At 42.6% G+C, this 21,186-nt stretch overlaps 1 protein-coding gene and 1 pseudogene across 1 annotated transcript in view; one reads left to right on the top strand and one right to left on the bottom strand.

Annotated features, from left to right (window-relative positions):
• The window catches only part of LOC116900522, an 86,159-nt gene extending 80,538 nt beyond the window's left edge, over positions 1-5,621 (bottom strand). The window contains exon 1 of the mRNA XM_032902253.1: positions 5,381-5,621. Coding sequence (XP_032758144.1) covers positions 5,381-5,601 — 221 coding nt within the window. The 5' untranslated portion in view covers positions 5,602-5,621. The remainder of the gene's footprint in view (positions 1-5,380) is intronic.
• A 4,676-nt stretch (positions 5,622-10,297) lies between these two features.
• Positions 10,298-11,179, top strand: LOC116900935 (annotated as a pseudogene).
• The last annotated feature ends 10,007 nt before the right edge of the window (positions 11,180-21,186 follow it).

Here is a 21,186-nt window from a genome sequence, read left to right as displayed (position 1 = left end):
CTCGGTGTGCTTTTCTCTTTTCTTATCTCCATTCCTCCCTTCTTTCCTTCCTCTTACCCAATTCCCTCCCTCCCTCCTAAGATGTCTGCCCACTTTTTAAAAGGCCTCCTATTCCTGACTTCTAAAGACTAAAGTTTTATGTGATCTCACACCTGGCTAGTGGTCTAGCCTCATCTCAGCAATGAGAATCTAGCCTCCTTGTTAGCTTGGACCATTTCGTTTGGCCCCACCATCACCCTCCCTGTTTCTTCATTCCTAGTACCCTGCCGTTTATATGATAAAGAACACTGGTGGCAACTCCCCTCTGACACAGACTGTGGTCCCCAGAGGTGAGGTTCAAGCAAGCATCGGAGGCTTCGGAGGCCCCCTAGGGGAACCTGCTCTAATGGTCACTTAGGAACTAAATGGTTGCCTTACCAAGGGCTGACATGTGAATACTAGAGGGGACCCCAAAACCAAGAGAGTCGAGGCTCATCAGGGGCTCCATGGCCTCTCTGCCTGTGCTCACATACACTTGACTGGTTTGATGACCTGCGTAGGAGTGAACAATGCACAATGCAGCAAACAATATTCCAGCCTCTGTTCTATTAACAGCACAGGCTAGCGGATAAGACTTAAATATAATTTGGAAAACAAATTGACAATGTTAAGTTGCTAGCATCATGTGCTCCATTTAAAATGTCAAAGGATAAGGTAGAATTGGAGAAAACCCCAAATGAATGTCTGTCTGTCTGTCTGTCTGTCTGTCTGTCTCTCTCTCTCTCTCTCTCTCTCTCTCTCTGTGTGTGTGTGTGTGTGTGTGTGTGTGTGTGTGTGTGTGTGTGTGTTCATGGGTGGAGGACAGAGGTCAACCTCAGGTGTCTTTCCCATCACTCTCAACCTTTTGAGGCAGGGTCTCTCACTGAATCTGGAACTCCCAGATGGTCCATCTAACTAGGAAGCTCCCAGGAATCCTCTGTTTCTGCCTAACAGCCTTGCTGTGCTTTTTAAATACTCAGCTCCTTGTTATCCTGCTTGCTGGCAAGCACCTTACCTGCTGAGCCATCCATCTCCCCAGCCTAAGCTCAAAAGTGGCAGTTTTTAGGGTGAACAGTCCATATTTACCTAGTATGTGTATATTGTCAAATGCCACATGGAGGGCTTCCCATGCTTAACCCATTCAACCCTCACTGCTCACTGTCAGCAAAGCACTGAGTCTCTAATGACTGAGAACCCTGTCCCCCAAGGCATTGCCGGCGTCACCTCGCAGTTTATCCAGCACACCACCTGTCTCCCCTCACTGGCCGGCCCCCAGTTCTCGCCTGGCATGCCTTCCTCCACAGTTTGGCCCTGAATACACTTCGGGATAAGTTCCTCTGCTGTGATAAGCAGGGCCCGATCTCTGACAGCTGTTCCCCGCTCTTCATCATCATCTGAAACAATCAGGAAGCATTAGAGAGTACTTTTCCCTTTACAAAGGTGATAATTAGATAACAAGCTGAGATTAAAGTAATTACAGTCAGACAGCTGGCGAGGCAGTACAGTCATGTTGAAATATTGTTGGTACTTCAGCATCTGGTTCTAATAACGGCATAGGCTAAAGGATTTTACATTAATTACAAAACATAATTTAATATAAACATATTTAATTACAATTGATGAGCGATAAACTGTTCAAGAACGACTTAACCCCTTCCATGTGTCAAAGCCATGGGAACTCGGGGCGAACTGTGGCTTGTGCTACCATCTCTCCCTCTTCCAGCCATACCCTCCACAACTTCATGACCCCCCTCTCTTGGAGTAAGGCCCCTCACTGAAGGAATGCTTGAGGCAATGGGGTTGTTGGTAAACCCATGGTGTCCCACGCATGCGCAGTACCCATCATCTTTGGAATGCTGGGAAAGAAAGCTGCCCATGAGTGTCCCACGCATGCGCCAGAGCTCATAGTCGTTGGAATGCCAAGAGACAAGATTGCACTGCTCTTAGGCTTGGCGCCTTGCCTGGTACCATTAGTCAGGGTCTTGTCACCACTGGAAAGTCAATGTGTAAGAACACTTAAGGTATTACCTGAAATAAAACATTATTCTGGCAGAAATTCTCCCTTACAAGCTGCCAATTTGAATCCTTACCAACAGAACTAGTAAGAGGGCCCATTATAACAAATTGGGACCACAAAGACACAATCTCCACTAGAAAAGAACTCAACCTCAATTAACTACACAAGATCCTTCCGGGTGCTCCTCTTGCAAATGGGAGACATTCAAAAGCCACAAAAGCTTTGCTAAATTGCAGTTACACGGAGGTGGCCCAAGTATCCACCCAAAGAGCACCTAAGACTGACTCTTAAGAAAGAGTGTGTGGCCTTGAGCAATTGGAAAATAACTGTCAAAACTCTCTATTTGACAAACAGTAGGAAATTACCTCAATATCTTTGCCATTTGCTGTGGATTTTTAAAGTGTAATGTGCACAATTTATACTAGAAAAGAGACAGATTGTCAGGGATATGAAGATGTCTCAGTCAAGTACTTGCTGGGTAAATACAAGGACCCAAGCTCAGATCCCCGGTGCCCACATGAAAAGCCCAGCATGGCGGCACACACCTGTAAGGCCAGCACTGGGGAAGCAAAGCCAGAAGGATCTCTGGTCAAATGGTCTAGAGAATTGATGAGCTCTAGGTTCAGTGACAGACCCCATTTCAGAGAATAAGGTGAAGAGAGATTGAGGAAGACACCTGTGTGTGTGTGTGTGTGTGTGTCTCTGTGTGTGTGTGTGTGTGTGTGTGTGTGTGTGTGTGTGGTGTGTGTGTGTGTAGAGGGCATGCACACAAGCACACACATATGAAAGGGGATGAAAAGGGGAGAGAGGAGAGAAAGGGAGACAGGGAGAGAGGGAGAGGGGAGAGAGAGAGAGAGGAGAGAGAGAGAGAGAGAGAGAGAGAGAGAGAGAGAGATTCTAAAGGAAAGTTGTTCTGCATTCCCTCTTGCAAAGAGAAGAAAAGCTAAAATGTCCTGACATGGAAATCTGTAATCTGAATAGAAGCCCTACAGTATTAGACAAATTAAGCTCCTTGGCCAGTGAGGAAGGAGGTGGGATGGAAAGTATACAGCTGAGCATCTGCTATTCTGAAATTTTTCATCAAGTCATTCAATTAAAAACTTTTAAATCAAAAGAAAAAACATAAAAGGAAACTCAAGGTGGAAGAAAAAGTTACAATCGTGTGCACACACACACATATATATACATTGTGAAGGATATGCATACATATTTGTACATATCAGAATATGAAGACTATGCATACATATATGTATATACCCAGAATATAAAAAGAACTGTTACAACTCAACAACAGACCCAACTGAAGGAAGCAAAAGGTTTGAACAGACATTTTCCCAAGAAAGACATGTCCCAGCGCAATGGGAAGAAGACACTTGATATCCTTAGTCTCCAGGAAAACAGGATCTGAATGGAAATATGACACAGTCAACATATAATTATAATGACTGCAATTAAGAAAAGCTGGTGATAACAACTGTTGGTGATAAGATGGACAGACTGGAGCCTCACTGGAAAACACATTTGAGGTTCCTCAAATCATTACACAGAGTCACCATACCACCTAGAAGTTCCACTCTAAGCATGTACCCAAAAGTTCTGAGAAATGCCTGCACAAACAAACCACATAAAATGTTCATGGCAATATTGCTCCTAATAGCCCCCTCATGTGAACATTCTAAATATCTGTCACCTGATGGATGAGAGAATTAATAAAATGCGGTACACCACATGTCCTAGTACTCAGGAATAAAGTACTGGGAGAAGCTATTCACAGATGAACCAGACAAATACCATGCCAAAATCACTCATGCAATGCCACTTATATGCAAAGTCCAGAGAAGGAAAGTCCAGACAGACAGGAAGTAGATAATGATTGCCAGAAGGTAGCCTGCTAATAGGTAGGGGCCATTCTTTGGGAGAATGATGGAAATATTCTGAAATTTGACAGCAGTGCTCGTTACACACTGTAGTTATACTAAACCTCTATAAACTGTTTATAATTTAAAATGATTAAAATGGGGCCTGGAGAGATGGCATGGTAGTTAAGAGAACACATTGCTTTTGCAAAAGACCTGAATTGGATTCCCAGCCCTCACAACAGCCTGTAAATCCAGCTCCAAGGAAACGATGCCCTCTACTGGCCTCCACTGGCACTGCTCTCTCTCTCTCTCTCTCTCTCTCTCTCTCTCTCTCTCTCTCTCTCTCACACACACACACACACACACACACACACACACACACACACACACATATTAAAACTAAAAGTCTTTGAATGATCCTGAGTTTGTTGTTGTGTAAGTTTTATTTCCATTTTTTTTTTCCCGGAGCTGGGGACCGAACCCAGGGCCTTGCGCTTCCTAGGCAAGCGCTCTACCACTGAGCTAAATCCCCAACCCCTATTTCCATTTTTAAAAAGGCTACCAACGTATGTGGCTGGAGTTAAAACCCACCAGGAAATCCTAGGAGTTTATGTAAACTGTGCATCTCAAGTCGAGAAGGGAGGAAGCTATGGCTATTCACATACCACTCCCATCAGTCCACAGCTGAAGGCTACTCTTAGGAATGTCAGTTCATCAGAACTTCCGGTCTGCCAATGAAAGTAGCCAAAGAAAGATTTGAGACATAGAGATGCTGGCTCTGTGTTCCAGTGTGCCTCCAAAGGACACAGGCAAGGCGACTCGGGCTGTCTGCTGGCATTTTTGTTATGCTCTGTCAGTGAGAGTAAATGAGAAACTGAATAAGATGTGTTAGAGAAAGTTCTTAATAAATGTGAGTTGTTTGTATAGAAGGCCCAATAAGGTTAAACAACTTTATCAAAACAGTCGAGCTCTCTGCAAGACGGAGATAGACTTCATGCAGCTTTCTCTATAGGACAGAGTCTCTCCAATAGACAATTAAATTAACCAAAAACATACTAACCACTCTTGCAAGCATGCTAATCAGACAATCAAGTCATCAAGGCATCCAGAGGATATAAAAACAACTTTACATCTCTCCTCCTCCCTACCAAGTATCCTCTGTGGGGAAGGCAGCTGCTTTTCTCACAAAAAGGCCTTGAGGGTGGATGTTAATATCTGCTCAAGTTGCCCCACATCTGAACATCGCATGGTTTGTTATGTAGGTGTTTATTTGAGCTTCAAATAAACACATTCGCTGACAATTTAGTGTAAAGGACCAAGATATGTGAACACCTGAGACCCTGGGAGAGGCAGAGCAACACATTCCTCGCCCACATGTCCGACCTTCTGTTCCCCTTTGAAGAGCCCCAAAGTCCAGGCTGCTCCACAAAAGAGGTGGGACCCAAGCAAGGGCACACAGCAAGGTCAGAGTAAGACTCGTGCCTACCTCAGCAGGTAGTGGTTGATAATAGTGTCGAAGTAGCTGTAGTACACGGCGTTGTTCACATGGCCATACTGGTCGTTGTCCTGCCACCTGGTCTGGATGGGCAGGAAGTACCGATAGGTCTCCAGCTGCCGGTGGTGATCCTCGGCTCGCTGACTGGCTGATGATGTAGATAAGGAACCAGTGGCGTTTCTAGGAAGAAGCCTCCGTGCCCAAGGAATCATAGTGATTGCTGCTTCAGAATTCCTTCAAGAGAATAAAAAAGCAACCATGGATATGAGTGTCTGAGAGATATCTAATCTTAGTTTTAAAAGCAACTGCATACAATTTTGACCACTGGTTTCAAAAGGATAACTAGGTTTCTTTTTTAGGAAATAAATCTTTCAAGATAATCCAAGTCCTTATCGCAAACTCTAAGTACTTTCCTAAAGGATTCTTAGTGCCAGTAAGGTGGCTCAGTGGGTAGGGATGCTGATGTCAAGGCTGACAAGCTGAGTTTGATCCCTTGGACCCACATGGTAAGAGTATGAAAATGGAGTACCTTGGAGTTGTCCTCTGACATCTAAACATACAGCACACATGCACACGTGCACACACACACACACACACACACACACACACAACACGTGCACACAAATAAATATAATTTTAATTTTTTAAAGAAAGGATTCTTTACTAATCATGTTTTGACACATCATACAGAAACAGACAAAACCTTTGTTTGAATTTTAAAAGAACGGATTTTAAGTGTGTTTGCATAGAGTCTTTTGTTCTACAAAGTATTTTCAATAACATAAAAATCTAATGAAATCTATAAAATACTCAAGAGTATAAAAACACAGTTCAGGTCATCAGTACAAAATGTTCACCAGAAAATAATATCAAGAGGATCTGACAATTGTAAGTTTTAAAAAGTAAAGCATAATATATTTTTAAACAAATTATATTTTATGGGAAAAAATTAATGCACTTTTACAAAAGGGAAAATGCAACTATATTCATTATTAATAAACATTTTCCCGTGCGCTATTCCGGTCTTGTAGATCTGGATGTACCTTTTAGAATGGGATCCCTCTCTATGTGTTGTTTTGAGCTCTTTACAGAACAATAGACCACTAATGTGTTTACATATTCATCTGCCTCTGTGGCGGCATTAAATTCCATTATATCTCATTGCATTGATGCACCAGAATTTATCATGTCCCACATTGATGCATATTTAGTGTTTTGATTCCAGTTTGGGTCATGAGATGGAAATCTTTCCAAATAAATCTTTATATGTATTCACCATTATTTCCTTAGGATAAATTCCTAGACGCAAAATTGCTGGGCCAAAGGACAAATGAATTGTTAAGGATTTTGATATAAATTAATACCCTCTGGAAAGACGGTACCAATTTGTCCCCTCCCTAGCAATGCATGAGCAAGCCAATTTCCCTGTCAATTGTAAAATGCTTTGTCAATTTGACTGTGTTCTCTCATTTCCATATAAATTTAATGAAATGTGCTAAGTGGAAAGATGACTGCTAGTACCAGCAATGATGGAGTAACTCAGATCAGAATGAGCTTCTCTGTGTGTAAGAAGATGTCGCAGAACAGCTGCTGGAAGCTATTAGGCAATGAAGAAGGTGGGCTTTACAGACCACAGCCTAGGGACAGGATGGCACACCCTATCGAGGTACTCAGCAGCCACCAATGGTTCTACAGGGATCTAACAACAGCTCAGGGCATATTAGCAAGCTAGAATTGTGTTCATTTGTTCACTCCTTGCTGTCTAAAGCATAGAAGCCTGAATCTTAAACACGCTCTGAAAATGCTCTACCATTGAACCCAAATTTGTAATGTTCCTGCTATGCTAGAAGAGGCAGTGACATCCGGAAGGAGAGCAAGCTTCAGAGGGGAGACTGGTAACATAGTTCCTCTTAAGGCACTCAACGAGGCATAAGCTCATCCAGTGCGACAGAGAAAGAACCCAGCAGGAAGCACAATGGTCGTGAGGATGAAGGTCTAAGAAGAAAATAGGAGTCTTATGGTGCTAATGGTACAGAACTCAGCTTTCAGAGCTTCTGAGGAGCAGGACAAAGGCTGGTGGGTGGGAAGACAGGGCATTCAGGATGTGTGAAGAACTCTACAACTTCCACAAGAAAAGGATTTCTAAAACCCAACTGAAAAGCCCACAAGGGCTTGGATGTAGCTCAGTTAGAAGAGTGTTCGCCTAGCATGTACAAAGCCCTGGATTCCATGCCCAGGAAGACACGAACCAGGCACGATGGGCATCCTAGAACTAAGAGATGAAGGCAGGATGATCAGAAGTTCAAAGTCATCCTCGGCTGCAAATTGAGCTGAGTTCTCTGTGGAACACTCGGTGTATACTTCAGATTGGCACACATCTATAAATTGACTCAACGGTGTATGGAATATTAAAAGCTTACAAAGACTATCTACCAAGAAATCGAACAGTCCAATTAGTAAACACGGTAATGAGATGAACAGATAAGTCTCAAAAGATATGGTACAAACGTGCAATAAACACATGAAAAAATGTTCAACATCCTTCACCATTAGGGAAATGCAAATTAAAACAACACTCAGATTCTCTCTCCCCTAGTCAGAATGACTACCATTAAGAAAATTCTGGGGGACTATGTGGCGATAAGAGAAGTCTTATACAACAACACTGGGAGGGGTGTGAATTAGTAATTAGTCCACACACTGTAGCAATCAGTATGGAGGAAAAGACAAAAGAAAAGAAACAACAACAAAACAACACAACGACAACAAAAGCAGTCATACAATTCCTGAAAGCAGGCCCAAAGAAGCCTGACCATCAGACCCCAGAGACACTTCCCTTCCCCATTCACTGCAGCCCTGTTCACAATAGGCAAACTGAGGAGTCAGCCTCGGCATCTGAAATGGGTTGTAGTCAGTCATAAAGAAGAAGGAAATCACCTCTGCTGGAGGGGCACGAAAGCGACTGGAGACTATCAAGCCAAGGGAAACAAACCAGCCTCAGAGAGAAATCCTGCAGGTTGTCTCTTGGATCGTAGGTTTTATATAGTATGAAATATGCATATAGTACATGAAAGTAGGCGTGAGACTGTGGAGATGAAGGTAACGGTGAGAGGGAAGAGAGGAAATGTCTGAGCATAAGATATTCACTATGAACATGTCCTTAGGAAACACGTCAGCACTGCAGCATGGAAAGGAGATGGTGTTGCTGGTGATTTCTAGGACCTGTTTATTCCTAACTCCCAAAATGAGAGCATGAAAGGGTGCCTATAAAATGTTTCCCCTGGGGGTTGGGATTTAGCTCAGTGGTAGAGCGCTAGCCTAGCAAGCACAAGGCCCTGGGTTCGGTCCCTAGCTCTGAAAAAAAGAAAAAAAATGTTTCCCCTGTGTTTAAAGGAACTAGGACGAGGAGATAAGATGCAAGTGTTTTTATTTACTTACTTATAGGCAGAAACTCCGGAAGGCACACTAACATGGTGGCAGAGTGGTGGGGGAGGGGAGAGAAGGTAGTATACATTTCTGCCGGCATTTTTAAAATCATTTTGGCTTGATGATATTATTAACAATAGAGGAAGATACAAAATCCAACATGAAATGCAGGCAAAGATAAATGAATCCAATGATCTTTTTAAGTAAAAATATCACACTAAGCAGACAAACACAATTTTGACTAAATGCTCTCGGTCATTAGCGTTATTAACTTTTATAGCAATGGGGTTAATAATTCTGGATCAGCCTCGTGTGAATATAAACCTAAAACAGTGAGTAGAAACAGCAAAAAGAGTGTGAACCAGAAAAGAGTGTGAACCAGAAAAGAGTGTGAACCAGAAGAGTGTGAACCAGAAAAGAGTGAACCAGAAAAGAGTGTGAACCAGAAAAGAGTGTGAACCAGAAAAGTGTGTGAACCAGAAAAGAGTGTGAACCAGAAAAGAGCGTGAACAAGAAAAGAGTGTGAACAAGAAAAGAGTGTGAAGAAAAGAGTGTGAACCAGATTTCTCTCCTGGAGAGAGGACTTAAACACTACCCAGATGGGCTGAGGAAATGGCTAAGAACATTTGCTGTTCTTTCAGACCCAAGTACAGTTCCCAGTACTCAAACCTGGCAGCTCACACTGCCTGGAGCTGCAGCTCCTTGGGATGTGACAGACACTCTCCTCTGGCCTCCAGTCACTTGTCCACACCACATGGGACACTTTCACCAGTCACTTGTATACACCACATGGGATACTTTCACAGAAACCCATGTAACACACACAAATACAAATGAATCACCTTTTAAAACTAAAGACATAGAAGTACTGTGCATAAAAAAGAAAGATTAAAATTAACTTTCTAGCATTAGATTAGTGAACATCAGAAAAAGAGACAGAGAGACAGAGAGAGACAAAGAGACAGAGTCGCACCCATCCTATATGTACTCAGTATAGATACAGAGGCAGTCCAGCAGCACCTGGTGTCCAACTTTTGATCTCTAAGTACCATTGCCCCCCACCCTCCCCACCTCCGCACCTCACCCCACCTCCTCCCCCGAGCACCCTGTCCCAGAGACTTTGAGGAAATGTCGGATTCTAGTATTAGAGCAGACGAAGTAAGAGAGGGTCAGGAAACTGTTGCACCAACATTCAGAGATGGTTGGAGAACTGTGGAGGAATGCTGTGCACTGGCTGACTTACTCAGATAGCTCCCTTACACACCTCAGGGCCATCTTGCAAGGAGGGTGTCACTCACAGTGGAATGGGTTCTCTCACATCCATCATCAGTCAAGGCAATTCTCCGTAAACATGCTTATAGGCCACTATAAACTGCCTCAAACTTGTGGAATAAAAAAAAAACAAACTGTCGGATCTCAGACACCCCCTGTCATTGCTTACAGACCAGAAGCCGCTGTCTTAGTTCTTTCCCGTCTTGCAAGATGGCAGGTGAAAAGGTGGAGAAAGAAGCCTGATACAAAGAAGAAACCTGCAGCCAAGAAAACTGGGGGTGATGCTGCTGCCTCCGGTGCTCGGCCCACTGGTGCAACCAAAAAAGGTAACCCTGAGGTTAAAGAGCCCGAGAAGGGCAAGCCCCACTGTGGCCGAAACCCTGTCCTGGTTAGGGGAAATGGCAGGTACTCCCGATCTGCTCTGTATTCCAGAAAGGCCTTGTACAAAAGGAAGTACTCGGCTGCCAAGACAAAGGTGGAAAAGAAGAAGCAAAAGGAAAAGGTCCTGCTGCTGTCACAAAAACAGTTGGTGGGGACAAGAACGGTGGCACCTGGGTGACGAAGCTTCAAAAAATGCCTAGGTATTATCCTTCCGCAGATGCGCCCCGGAAGCTGCTGAGCCAGGGCAAAACGCCCTTTAGTCAGCATGTGAGAAGGCTGCGCTCCAGCATCACTTCCGGGACTGTCCTGATCATCCTCACTGGGCGCCACAGGGGCAACAGAGTGGTTTTCCTGAAGCAGCTGGGCAGTGGCTTGCTACTTGTGACTGGACCTCCTGCCCTCAACAGAGTTCCTCTGCACAGAACACAACTGAAGTTTGTTATCGCCACTTCAACAAAAGTTGATATCGGCAAGGTTAAAATCCCCAAACACCTGATTGACGCTACTTCAAGAAGAAGCAGAGGCAAGGAGAGCGAGATCTTCGACACAGAGAAGAAGAAATACGAGATTAGAGAGCAGGGAAAGGCTGATCAAAAAGCTGTGGACTCGCAAATTTTGTCAGAGATTAAAGCTATTCCTCAGCTCCAGGACTACCTGCGATCTCAGTTCTACCTGACGAGGGGCACGTATCCGTACACAATGGCGTCCTAAATTGCAATAACCTAATTAAACAGCTTCATAAGTTAAAAAAAAAAACACACTGTCATCCAAGATACATTTAAAATGAGAAAGTTCACAGTTCTGGGGGTGGAGAGATGGCTCGGTGGTTAAGAGTACCTGTTGCTCTTGCAGAAGACCAGAATTTTGTTCTCAGCATTCACACTGAATAGTTCACAACCTTCTGTAACTCCAGTTCCATAGGATCCAACACCCACTCTGACCTCAAGCACCTGCCTGTACCCATGTGACCATACACATCCATCCGAATAAAGATAAAATGAATTTTAAGTGAGAAGATTCTTGTTCTTCTTGTTGTTTTGTTTTTCGAAACAGTGTTTCCCTGTGTAGTCCTGGCCATCCTGAAACTCACTTAGTAGACCAGGCTGGCCTCCAATTCGCAGATCCACCTGCCTCTGCCTCCAGAGTGTTGGGATTAAAGGCGGGAGGCACCATGTCCAACTGGGAGATTCTTAAGTCTACATTTCTACTATGAGTTTTCTTAAGAAACCAGACTTCATCACTGTATCTTTTGTTAAAACGTTCAAGTCATTCACATAAACACTCAAAACCCTCCACAGGGAAGAAGGCAGATACTGAGTGTTCCACATGGAATTCTGATTGATAGCTGTGGGAACAGGGAAAAGAATCATTTTTAAAAAGCACTCAGATAGGACTGTATGATCAAGTCACAGGGAACAGTGGCAGAATGCAACGACAGCCAGTAGTGACACATGCTTCACAGATATTCATGTGCTACACATAAGTTTAAGGTCATCCTGAGCCCTTTGAGAATGTGCCCTTAAAGCCATTTAACCACACAGAAAGTCGTAGCCGATGGACACTTTGCTGAAGTCTAGGGGAAGAGAGGAGGCGGGTCCTGTCTTACAGAGACATCCTTGGGTAGCTGTGAAGATATTAGCTATTTTACCTAATTTCTTCCAAGCCGAAACATAATAGTACATTACAAATCTGTTTTGATGTTACTTAATCTAATGAAAAAATGTTCATCTTTTTGATAAGTGCTCATTAGCCGTTTTTTTTTCTGACATAAACAGACAAGAAAGATGTTCTCTTGCTGCATTTAAAACTCAGCTCAGCTAATTACAGTGCAATGACTCAAAGGACAAAATCAGCAAGCTGAAGTTTCTCACTTGAATTGTCTTTATAGTGGAATTAAAAATCTAACAGAAAAATTAAAAGGGCTCCACCAGTGTGCTTTGCGCTCAGACGAAGCCAGGTTTAAATACACAGAGGCCATGCTCAGCTCACAATGGAAGTTTTCAATGCCAACTGCTCCCTGGCTTTGCTAACAGAGGAGGAAACGGGGAAGAAGGGCGTTCTCCATTTGGGGAACAGTGATGAATGTGTGTGTGCAATGGATCCATTTCACTAAGTCCCCTGTGAAGACAGAAACCAAGATGCAGACAGCATCTGGTCAAGGTTGGAGCCAGACTTGGACCAGAGGAAAGTGTGAGGCCAGGTGGTTCCTGCTAGTGGCCATCTTTCTCAGCCAGGTGCTAACACCCTGGTGCTTTTAGGACTATCAGCTGGTTTGGGCTTTTGGTGTACAGTGTGAACCTACTCTAGCAGTATCCGACAGAGTCTGAAATAACTAATGTCATGTCCCCAAAATACCTGATTTTCAGCTTCATTAAAAAAATAAAATAAAAACTCTAGCAAGCATAATCTGAACTTTTAGCCATCCTAAATGCCATTGTGACTCAGAGGATCCATCATTTCATTTGTTTTTAAAACATTTTTTTATTTTGAGATTATACTAGAAATATACCATTTCCTCTTCCCTTTCCTCTCTCCAAACCCCTCCTTGATCCCTTTCAAATTCATTGCCTCTTTTTCCATTAAGTGTGTGTACGTGCATGTGTGTGCACGAACGTGTGTATGTGTGTGTGTGTGTGAGTGTGTGTGTGTGTGTGTGTGTGTGAAGACAACCTGCTCAGCCTGTAACATTACCTGAACTTACATGTTCTCAGCAGGATGGACCATTTGGCAATGGTAAGTTATTTGTGTGCTCTTCTCTGGGGAAGACGTCTCCCCAGCTCTCAGCACTCCTTAATGCCTGCAGTCCTTTGTTAGAAGAGTCAAGACCACCAAAGCTTGTCCCCCTGCACCTCCCCATGTTAGCACATCTACTGTGGTCCTTGTTCAGTTCATGTTTAGATGGTCATGGTTTCATGGGTGTGGCTTCTGACATTCCTAAGAGACACAATCACACTGCAAACTCCATGATCCTCTGGCTCATAAATCTCTCTGCCCATTTTTATTATAAAATATATTTAACCTGAAGCTAAAAATTTAGAAAACTCTTCTGGATCTTTGGTGCATGTAGTATGCTCATTGTGATCCAAATTCTCACCACAGAGGAGCAAGGAAAATTAATTAAACATAACCCACTTTCCTCCTTTCCGTAAGAAGCCAGTATTTAAATGAATACCTAGAGTTTTATTAAGGTTCATCTAAATGAACAGCAAGATAACAAGAGAGATGTCTACCACTGAGCACTAATGCTATTCGGTAGGTGCCTGAGTTCACTGACGATGTCAACGGTCCTTAGATGGACATTGATATTTAATCTTCATTGTCTATTTAACTGGACTTAGAGTCACTTAGGAGGTCAGTGCCACAAATATCTCGATGTGCATGTAAGCATGTTTTTAGGGATCATTAATTCCAGAGGAAGACTCCCCAATAAGTATAAACAACACCATGCACGGGTTGGGAACCCATGCAAATTAAAAAGGAAGCAGTAAGAAAGGAGATCTTCGACACAGAGAAGAAGAAATACAAGATTACAGAGCAGGGAAAGGCTGATCAAAAAGCTGTGGACTCGCAGATTTTGCCAGAGATTAAAGCTATTCCTCAGCTCCAGGACTACCTGCGATCTCAGTTCTGCTGGCATTTCTCTGCTTCCTAGTCAGGCATGGTTTGAACTGCTTTGCTCTCTACACCCTACCCAGCAGGATGGACTGACACCCTCGAAACCATGAACCCAACAGATCCCTCCCCATTTAAGTTGTTTCTGTCAAGCATTTCATCTAACACAGGAACTGAAGAAAAACACCTACATGTGTCTTGCAGTAGGAATTGCCCCAGCTTTATTGAATAGGAAAGTGGCCGACTTTCACTAACCAAGCTGCACCCTACAGCAAATGAAAGCTTGGAGGTTAAGTGCGATCATTTAGCATCTATCTCCTCCTCCAGACAGAAGTTCTCTGAGGGCAAGAAACCAGGTTACGTCTGTCTCACAGCGCTCTCTGATCATATCAGGCGTTCAAAACATGTAGAGTGGATGAATACATATTGATGGGTATTAGAATAAAGCTGTGACCTCGAGATATGCTATATATAGTAAACATATGCAAATTTTAATTAATTTAAGTAATCAAGTCAGAGAAATAAAATTCTGAAGAATTGAGTGAAAACATCTGCTTGTCCTTCAGCTCAAAGCAGAGACAAAGGCACAACTGTAAGCCAAAAGGGGCCACACCTATGATGCTACTCAGGACTACCTTGCTCCATAAGTCAGCCCGAGCTGGGAACGACAGCTCTAAGCCAAATGGGCTTATAGAAACGGAGAAACAGTGTTGGCCAAAGGCAGAAGTTTACCTCCTTGCTGCTCATCCTTGCCGTACTCTCACTGGAAGTTAATTGGCAGTGAAGATGTATTAAGAACTAGGACCTTTCTTAAAATCACACTTTAATCAGCATATAATTGTACATACCTGTACCTGTGAGATGCAGTTTTCGTCTCAATACCAGTATGTACTATGTGATCAGTACATCACTAGATGTACTAGTGGGGCAGATGGGGTAGACAGCATGAATATCACTGCAAAGCTTTCTTTGTGTTGAACACATTCAAGTTTCTTTTTACTAACTATATAATAATCATCCTCCTTCTATCCCTGCCCACCCTGCTCTGCTAATGTCTGCTCTGTCCTCTCCTCTCAGACCAACATTTTAGCTTCCATATATAAGAACATATTTCTCTATGGATGTCACTTCACTTAATATATTTTTGTTCCTTCTATATTGCTGCAAATGACAAAACTTATTTCCATTATGACTGAATATTCATATATAAATATCAATCATACACATATATTTACATATACAATCTAGTTTGTGTCAGTGCTTTTTCAATAGAAATCTAGCTAGGACAATAAATATATATGTATATATAGAGAGAGAGAAAAAGAAAGAGTGAATGAATATATATACATTGAATATATGCAATAAAATATTACTTCTATATATTATACATAAATGTATATATGTGTGTGTTGTGTGTGTATATATACACATAACACACATAGATACACACACAAACACACAAACACACACACACACATATATATATATAGTGAATATTATTTCTGTTGATAAAACATGGAACAAAACTAGATTGGGGGAGGAATGATTTATTTTAGCTTACACTTTATAGTCTGTTTCTAAGGGAAATAAGGAGTCAGGAGCTGAAGGAAAGGTCTTAGAAGAGTGCTGCTTACCAGCTTACCTCATGGCTTGCTCAGCCTGCTTTCTTATACAACCAAGGATCATGAGCCTTTCACACTGGGCCAGGCTCCTGTACATCAACCATTAATTTACAAAAAAGCCTCCACAGACTTACTTATAGGCCAGACTTAGGTATTTTCTCAACTGATGTTCCCTCTTCCAAGAAGACTCTAGCTTGTGCCAAGATGTCTCTTCCACATGTGAATGCCAGTTTCCATGGACATATACTTAGTCAGTCTTGCTGTGCGACATGGCAGCTCTACATGCACTTTTTGAGAAGCCTTCGCTTCTCACTTCTGTCTTCTATAGCAGCGGCACTGTTTATATCTAAGAAGTGAGGCCTCGAATGTCATTTTTTTCCAGACTCATAATTCATCAAAGCACAGAGAATATGTGATCCACACTAAATGGGACCTCTCTCAATCACCCCCACGATGGTTAATCTCCACTGACAACTTGTTGAGATCTAAAATCAACTGGAATCAACTTGATGTGCCTGTGGGTAATTATCTTGGTTAAGTTAACTGAAGTAGGAAGACCAGCCCACTGTGTGTGGCACCATTCCCTATGCTGGGATCCTGGACTGTGTATAAAGAAGAAAATGATCTGAGAACACAAGTGGGCTGGAGAGATGGCTCAGTGGTTGAGAGCACTGACTGCTCTTCCAGAGGTCCTGGAGTTCAAATCCAGCAACCACATGGTGGCTCACAACCATCTGTAATGGGATACTCTTCTGGTGTGTCTGAAGACAGCTTGACAATATGTCCACATACATAAAATAAGTAAATAAAAAAAAAAAAAAAAAGGGGGGGGGGGTTTTGGCTATAAGGGGGAGGCCCTACCAAAAAACAAGCAAAGCCCCGGGGTTGGCACAAAACAAAAAAAAAAAAAAAAAAAAAAAAAAAAAAAAAAAAAAAAAAAAAAAAAAAAGAACACAAGTTCATTATTCTCTTTTATTTAACTGTGGACTCGATATGACTAGCTGATTTAGCTTCTTGCTGTTGGGACTTCACCACCATTGTAGACTGTTACTATGATCCAAAATAAACTCTTCCTTTATAAGTTGGTTTTGTTAAGCTTTTTATCACAACAACAAGAATAACAAAGTAAGATAATTCCCTGCAAGGCCAATAGAGCATTACAGAAAAGGTGGAGGAAGGTGGAGGAGAGCCCTGGGAAATGCTGTTTTCTGGGTAGGGCATGGTTGTTGCACCTGTATGCAGTGACTACCCATAAGATTGCCCAAGGCTGGGGTGATTCCTTTCATGGAACAGGGCTCTGAGTCCTTCCCAGAAGGTTAAAAGTGCAGAGACCAGTCACAGCCTATCCATTCTTTCCCATTTGTTTGTTTAACCCTAATCAAATGAACATGCACAAAAGGATATGGAAGTAGTTGGAGGACTTGTTGGAAAAAGAGGGGATTCAGCAGGAGGGAAACAGGCTAAGAGCAGCAATGGGGCAATATGATCAAAAGTACAAACTCTGCTAATGACAATATTGCAATGATGGTCAGAAGAAAGCTTTTTTTTTTTTTTTTTTGGAACACGACGACCTTGCAGGCTTTTTTTATCACACACAAAGAACAGGACCAGAGAACCAGGGCCCCTTGATTCCCTTTCTTAAGGGCTCTGTCCAGAAATAGTCAGCAGCCATCTATCCATTCTTTATTTGTTTGTTTATGACAGGGTTTTCTTTTGTCAGGTTAGTCTCAAACTTGCTATGTAGGCAAGGATGGTCATACGCTTTTAATCCTCCTGCCTCCACCTATTAAGTACTAGGACTACCGTGCCTGTCTGTTAGTCCCTCCTTAATGACTACATGTAAAGGAGAAAGTCCGTTGAGTGTTTTGATTTGGAGTTTGTTGTTCAGTTTGTTGTTCCATCTTCAAGTGTCTAGCTTTTCTACTTTAGTTTCCTCTCTGGTATTTCCCACTCCGCCTACTGCTATAAAAAGAACAGGAAAATGCTTTATAAACCACAGTTACTATTAAATGGAATGTGGGAATCCTTGGAGACTGCATTTTAAGTGGTTATCATGATTATTATAAAGAGTGGGCCTTGCTGGTGTCGCTTAAATCAATTCCTGGGCTTAGGAGGGATTGGGACCTTTAAGAGATGTTTAGGTCACAGGAGCTCCATCAGGGGTGGTTTTAATACCTGGCCTTTAGAAGTGAGATCCTTCTCATCACTTCTCCACTTTTGTATCAAATTAGGAACAATGTCTATTTGGTTTTAAACTGTGCTATTTTATCTGCACTTTTACTTGAAGACTCTGTAGCTTCCATTCAGATCTAAGTAAGTTATAAATTACAAATGATTGTACAGAATGACACGAGAGTTAATGAACATGTTCTAGAGTTAGTTGTCTGGGTCGCAAATCCAAGCCTGGCTGTTAGATATGACTTTAGATTAGATTAGTTTCGATTAATTAGATGAGACTTGCAATAAGTTATTTAACACACCTGAGCATAAATTTCTTCATCTTTAAAATGTGAATATTACTATGCCATGAAAACTGAATGTCATGGTGTATACAAATGCTTAGCATGAGGGTTGCTGGATATTAAGTGTTCAAGCAGAAGCCACTAGGCGTCACTTCCTATGTATTTGAAGATCCACTGTGTAGAGATGGAGATGGTGACGACAGTGAGATGAGCTGTTGTGTCATCATCTCTATCTCTGGAAACAAACTATGAGAGTCCACAGTCTAAAGTTTGAGCTCATTAACACAAAACACTAATATCTAAGGCAGTTTTAAAACTCACGAATTAAAAGTCAGGAGGTAAAGGCAATGGCCACCCAGCCCAAAGGCTTGAGTTTGACCCTAGAACTCACAGGGCAGAGGAAGAGAACCAACTTCATTTTGTCCTTTGACCTCCCTACACATGCCATGGTATGTAGTCATGCATGTATCATGCATGATAACACACACACACACACACACACACACACACACACACACACACTATAAAGTAAAATAAATAAATGAACAAATGTTAAAAAAACAAAAATTTCAAGTTGCGTATACATGTCCACACCTGTAATCCCAGCACATACGAGACAGAGACAAGGCGAATCAAGAACTCAGGAGCAGCCTGGGCTACATATGATGATCCTGCCTCAAGGAACCCAAGGGCTAGAATGTAGCTTGGTGGTGAACTTCTTGCCTCCCATGTGCAAGACCCTGGGTTAGATCCCAGAACCACAAAAACTAAAGCAAAAGTGTGATAATGTGGGATTCACTTTGCCATTTCCTGTAGCTGAGCGACATGGTCTCCATCATGTTTGGGAAGGAGCTGAGCCAGGGACTTTATTAATTTGCATCCTACTAGTTGATTCTACATTTGAATTTGAACCAACTGGAGACTAATGACAAACGAAGCATGCCAAAGCCTGAGGAGATAGCCCGATGATCAGCAACGCTGGCCATGCCAGCTTGACAACCTGTGTTCAATCTCAAGTCCCACATAGTGGAAGAAGAGAACCAGCTCTCCCAAGTTGTCCTGTGACATCATGACCATGTGTGCCCCACACACACAAATAAAATGCAAGTAAGATTTTTAAAGGCCTGCAACCCCAGGAGGGCGGAGGTAGGAGGAGCTCTGGGACTTGCTGGAAGCCAGACTAACTCCAGGTCCCATGAAAGAACCTATTTCAAAGGAGTAAGGCAGAAAGCAAGCCAGAACAACACATAACCTCTTCTGACCTCTGTGCACATACCCATGTGCACATACCCCCCCACATACACACCACTCAGAGACATACATACATACATACATACATACATACATACATACATACATACACAAAGAAAAACAGAAAGATGCAGAGGCAGAGGAGAAGAGGAAAGAGGAGAAAATGAGGGAAGTAAAAAAGCAGGCAGGCCTGAGCCTCTCTAAACAAATTGAAGGCCGCTTTTCAAAACACTGCAAAGTAAGAGATCGCAACACACGAGATACAAATTGACAAACTGACCGAAATAATCGAATAGCAGGCTTTCTGTTTTATCTCAGGACTGGGACTGTCAGATGTCAGTATTTTCCATCACAACCTGGCAGGTCTTGTCTTGGTCCTGTACCACAAGGTGTGAGCTCTGAGGAGCTGTAGCATCTAGTCCTGGAGACAACCAGCAGTGGCCCTCCCACACGTGGTGCCTTTGAAAAATGTTCACCTGGGGAGCGAAGGCGCAGAGGAGTGGTTATCTGGACATCTCAAATGTTTGCCCTGGAGTATTGAGGAGGGGCTTCAACCAATAAAGTGTTCACTGTGCAATCTCGAGAGCCAAGTAAGGCTCTCCAATCTCCTGTAAAAAGCTGGGTGTGCAGGGTACCCCTAACTCCAGCCCTGCCAAGGCAGAGACAATGGTGGAGCACTGAGAGCTGTCCAGACAGCCTAACCTAACCTAACCTAGCTAGTGAATTCCAGGCCACTGTGTGTGTGTGTGTGTGTGTGTGTGTGTGTGTGTGTGTGTGTGTGTGTGTGTGCGTTTTCACGCTCAGCAGAGAGAGAGAGAGAGGGCAGATGGCACCTGAGGGATGACACAAAGGTGGAATTGCACCTGAACACACTTGTGCGAGCAAACATACAAGCACGCACACACACACACACACACACAAGAACATGCATACATTTTTCATCTGAATCCTTGAAGCAAAACAAAAGGCAAAAGAAACTAAAGATACACTTGCCCTTCTTGGGCAAATTTAAAGATAAATTTGAATTTTCAAAGGTACTCTCTGGTATCCTACAAAATAATATTAATGATTGTGATTAAAAGCTTTTTTTTATGCTTTTAGTCCCACAGCATTTGAAACTCCAGAGTCCACACAATGTGTTCAAGCAGACCGGCAAGCCCGGGGAGCCAATCTGAAATATGCCCACTGTCTGTCGGGGTGCTTCCTGCCTTCTCTGTTTTATTCATTTACACTAATGTGTGAACGTGAGGGTTGGAAACATTCTGCTACAAATAAAACCTCCAAGATTTACATGTAATTTCTGGGCTTCTCCTTGGGAAAGAAAGCACAATCTGTCTTCAGACAAGAGTGAAACGCTTGCAATTCCCTTTGAAAAACAACGTCCAATCTTCCCCTAAATTGAGATGCCAGAGCAACTAGATTGAGATTTAAATCAGAGAGCAAAATTAAGCCAGGTACACCAGGGTGGGAGGAGAAGCAGTGTAGACAGTGTGGAAAATAGCCTATGAATTCCAAATGCTGTCTGCCCTCCACCCACTGCAGATCCTGACTTCCAACAAATTAGAGAAATAAATTGGCAGCTCACATATGATTCAAAGGTAAACAGGTATTTTTCAGCAAACACCCATGGTCATCTTTTGAGTAGAGCCCCTCTCGATTCCATAAATAAATAAATAAATAAATAAACAAATAAATAAATAAATAAATGCAAACCCTGAAGAATAACGTTGACCCTTAGAGACAGCCTATGGATGAGCTCGATGGAAGAACT

The sequence above is a fragment of the Rattus rattus genome, chromosome 5, assembly GCF_011064425.1.
Source record: "Rattus rattus isolate New Zealand chromosome 5, Rrattus_CSIRO_v1, whole genome shotgun sequence".
In the NCBI taxonomy this organism is placed as follows: domain Eukaryota; kingdom Metazoa; phylum Chordata; class Mammalia; order Rodentia; family Muridae; genus Rattus; species Rattus rattus.
Note: the sequence above shows the minus strand (reverse complement) of the source record. Positions and strands in the feature narration are given on the sequence as shown.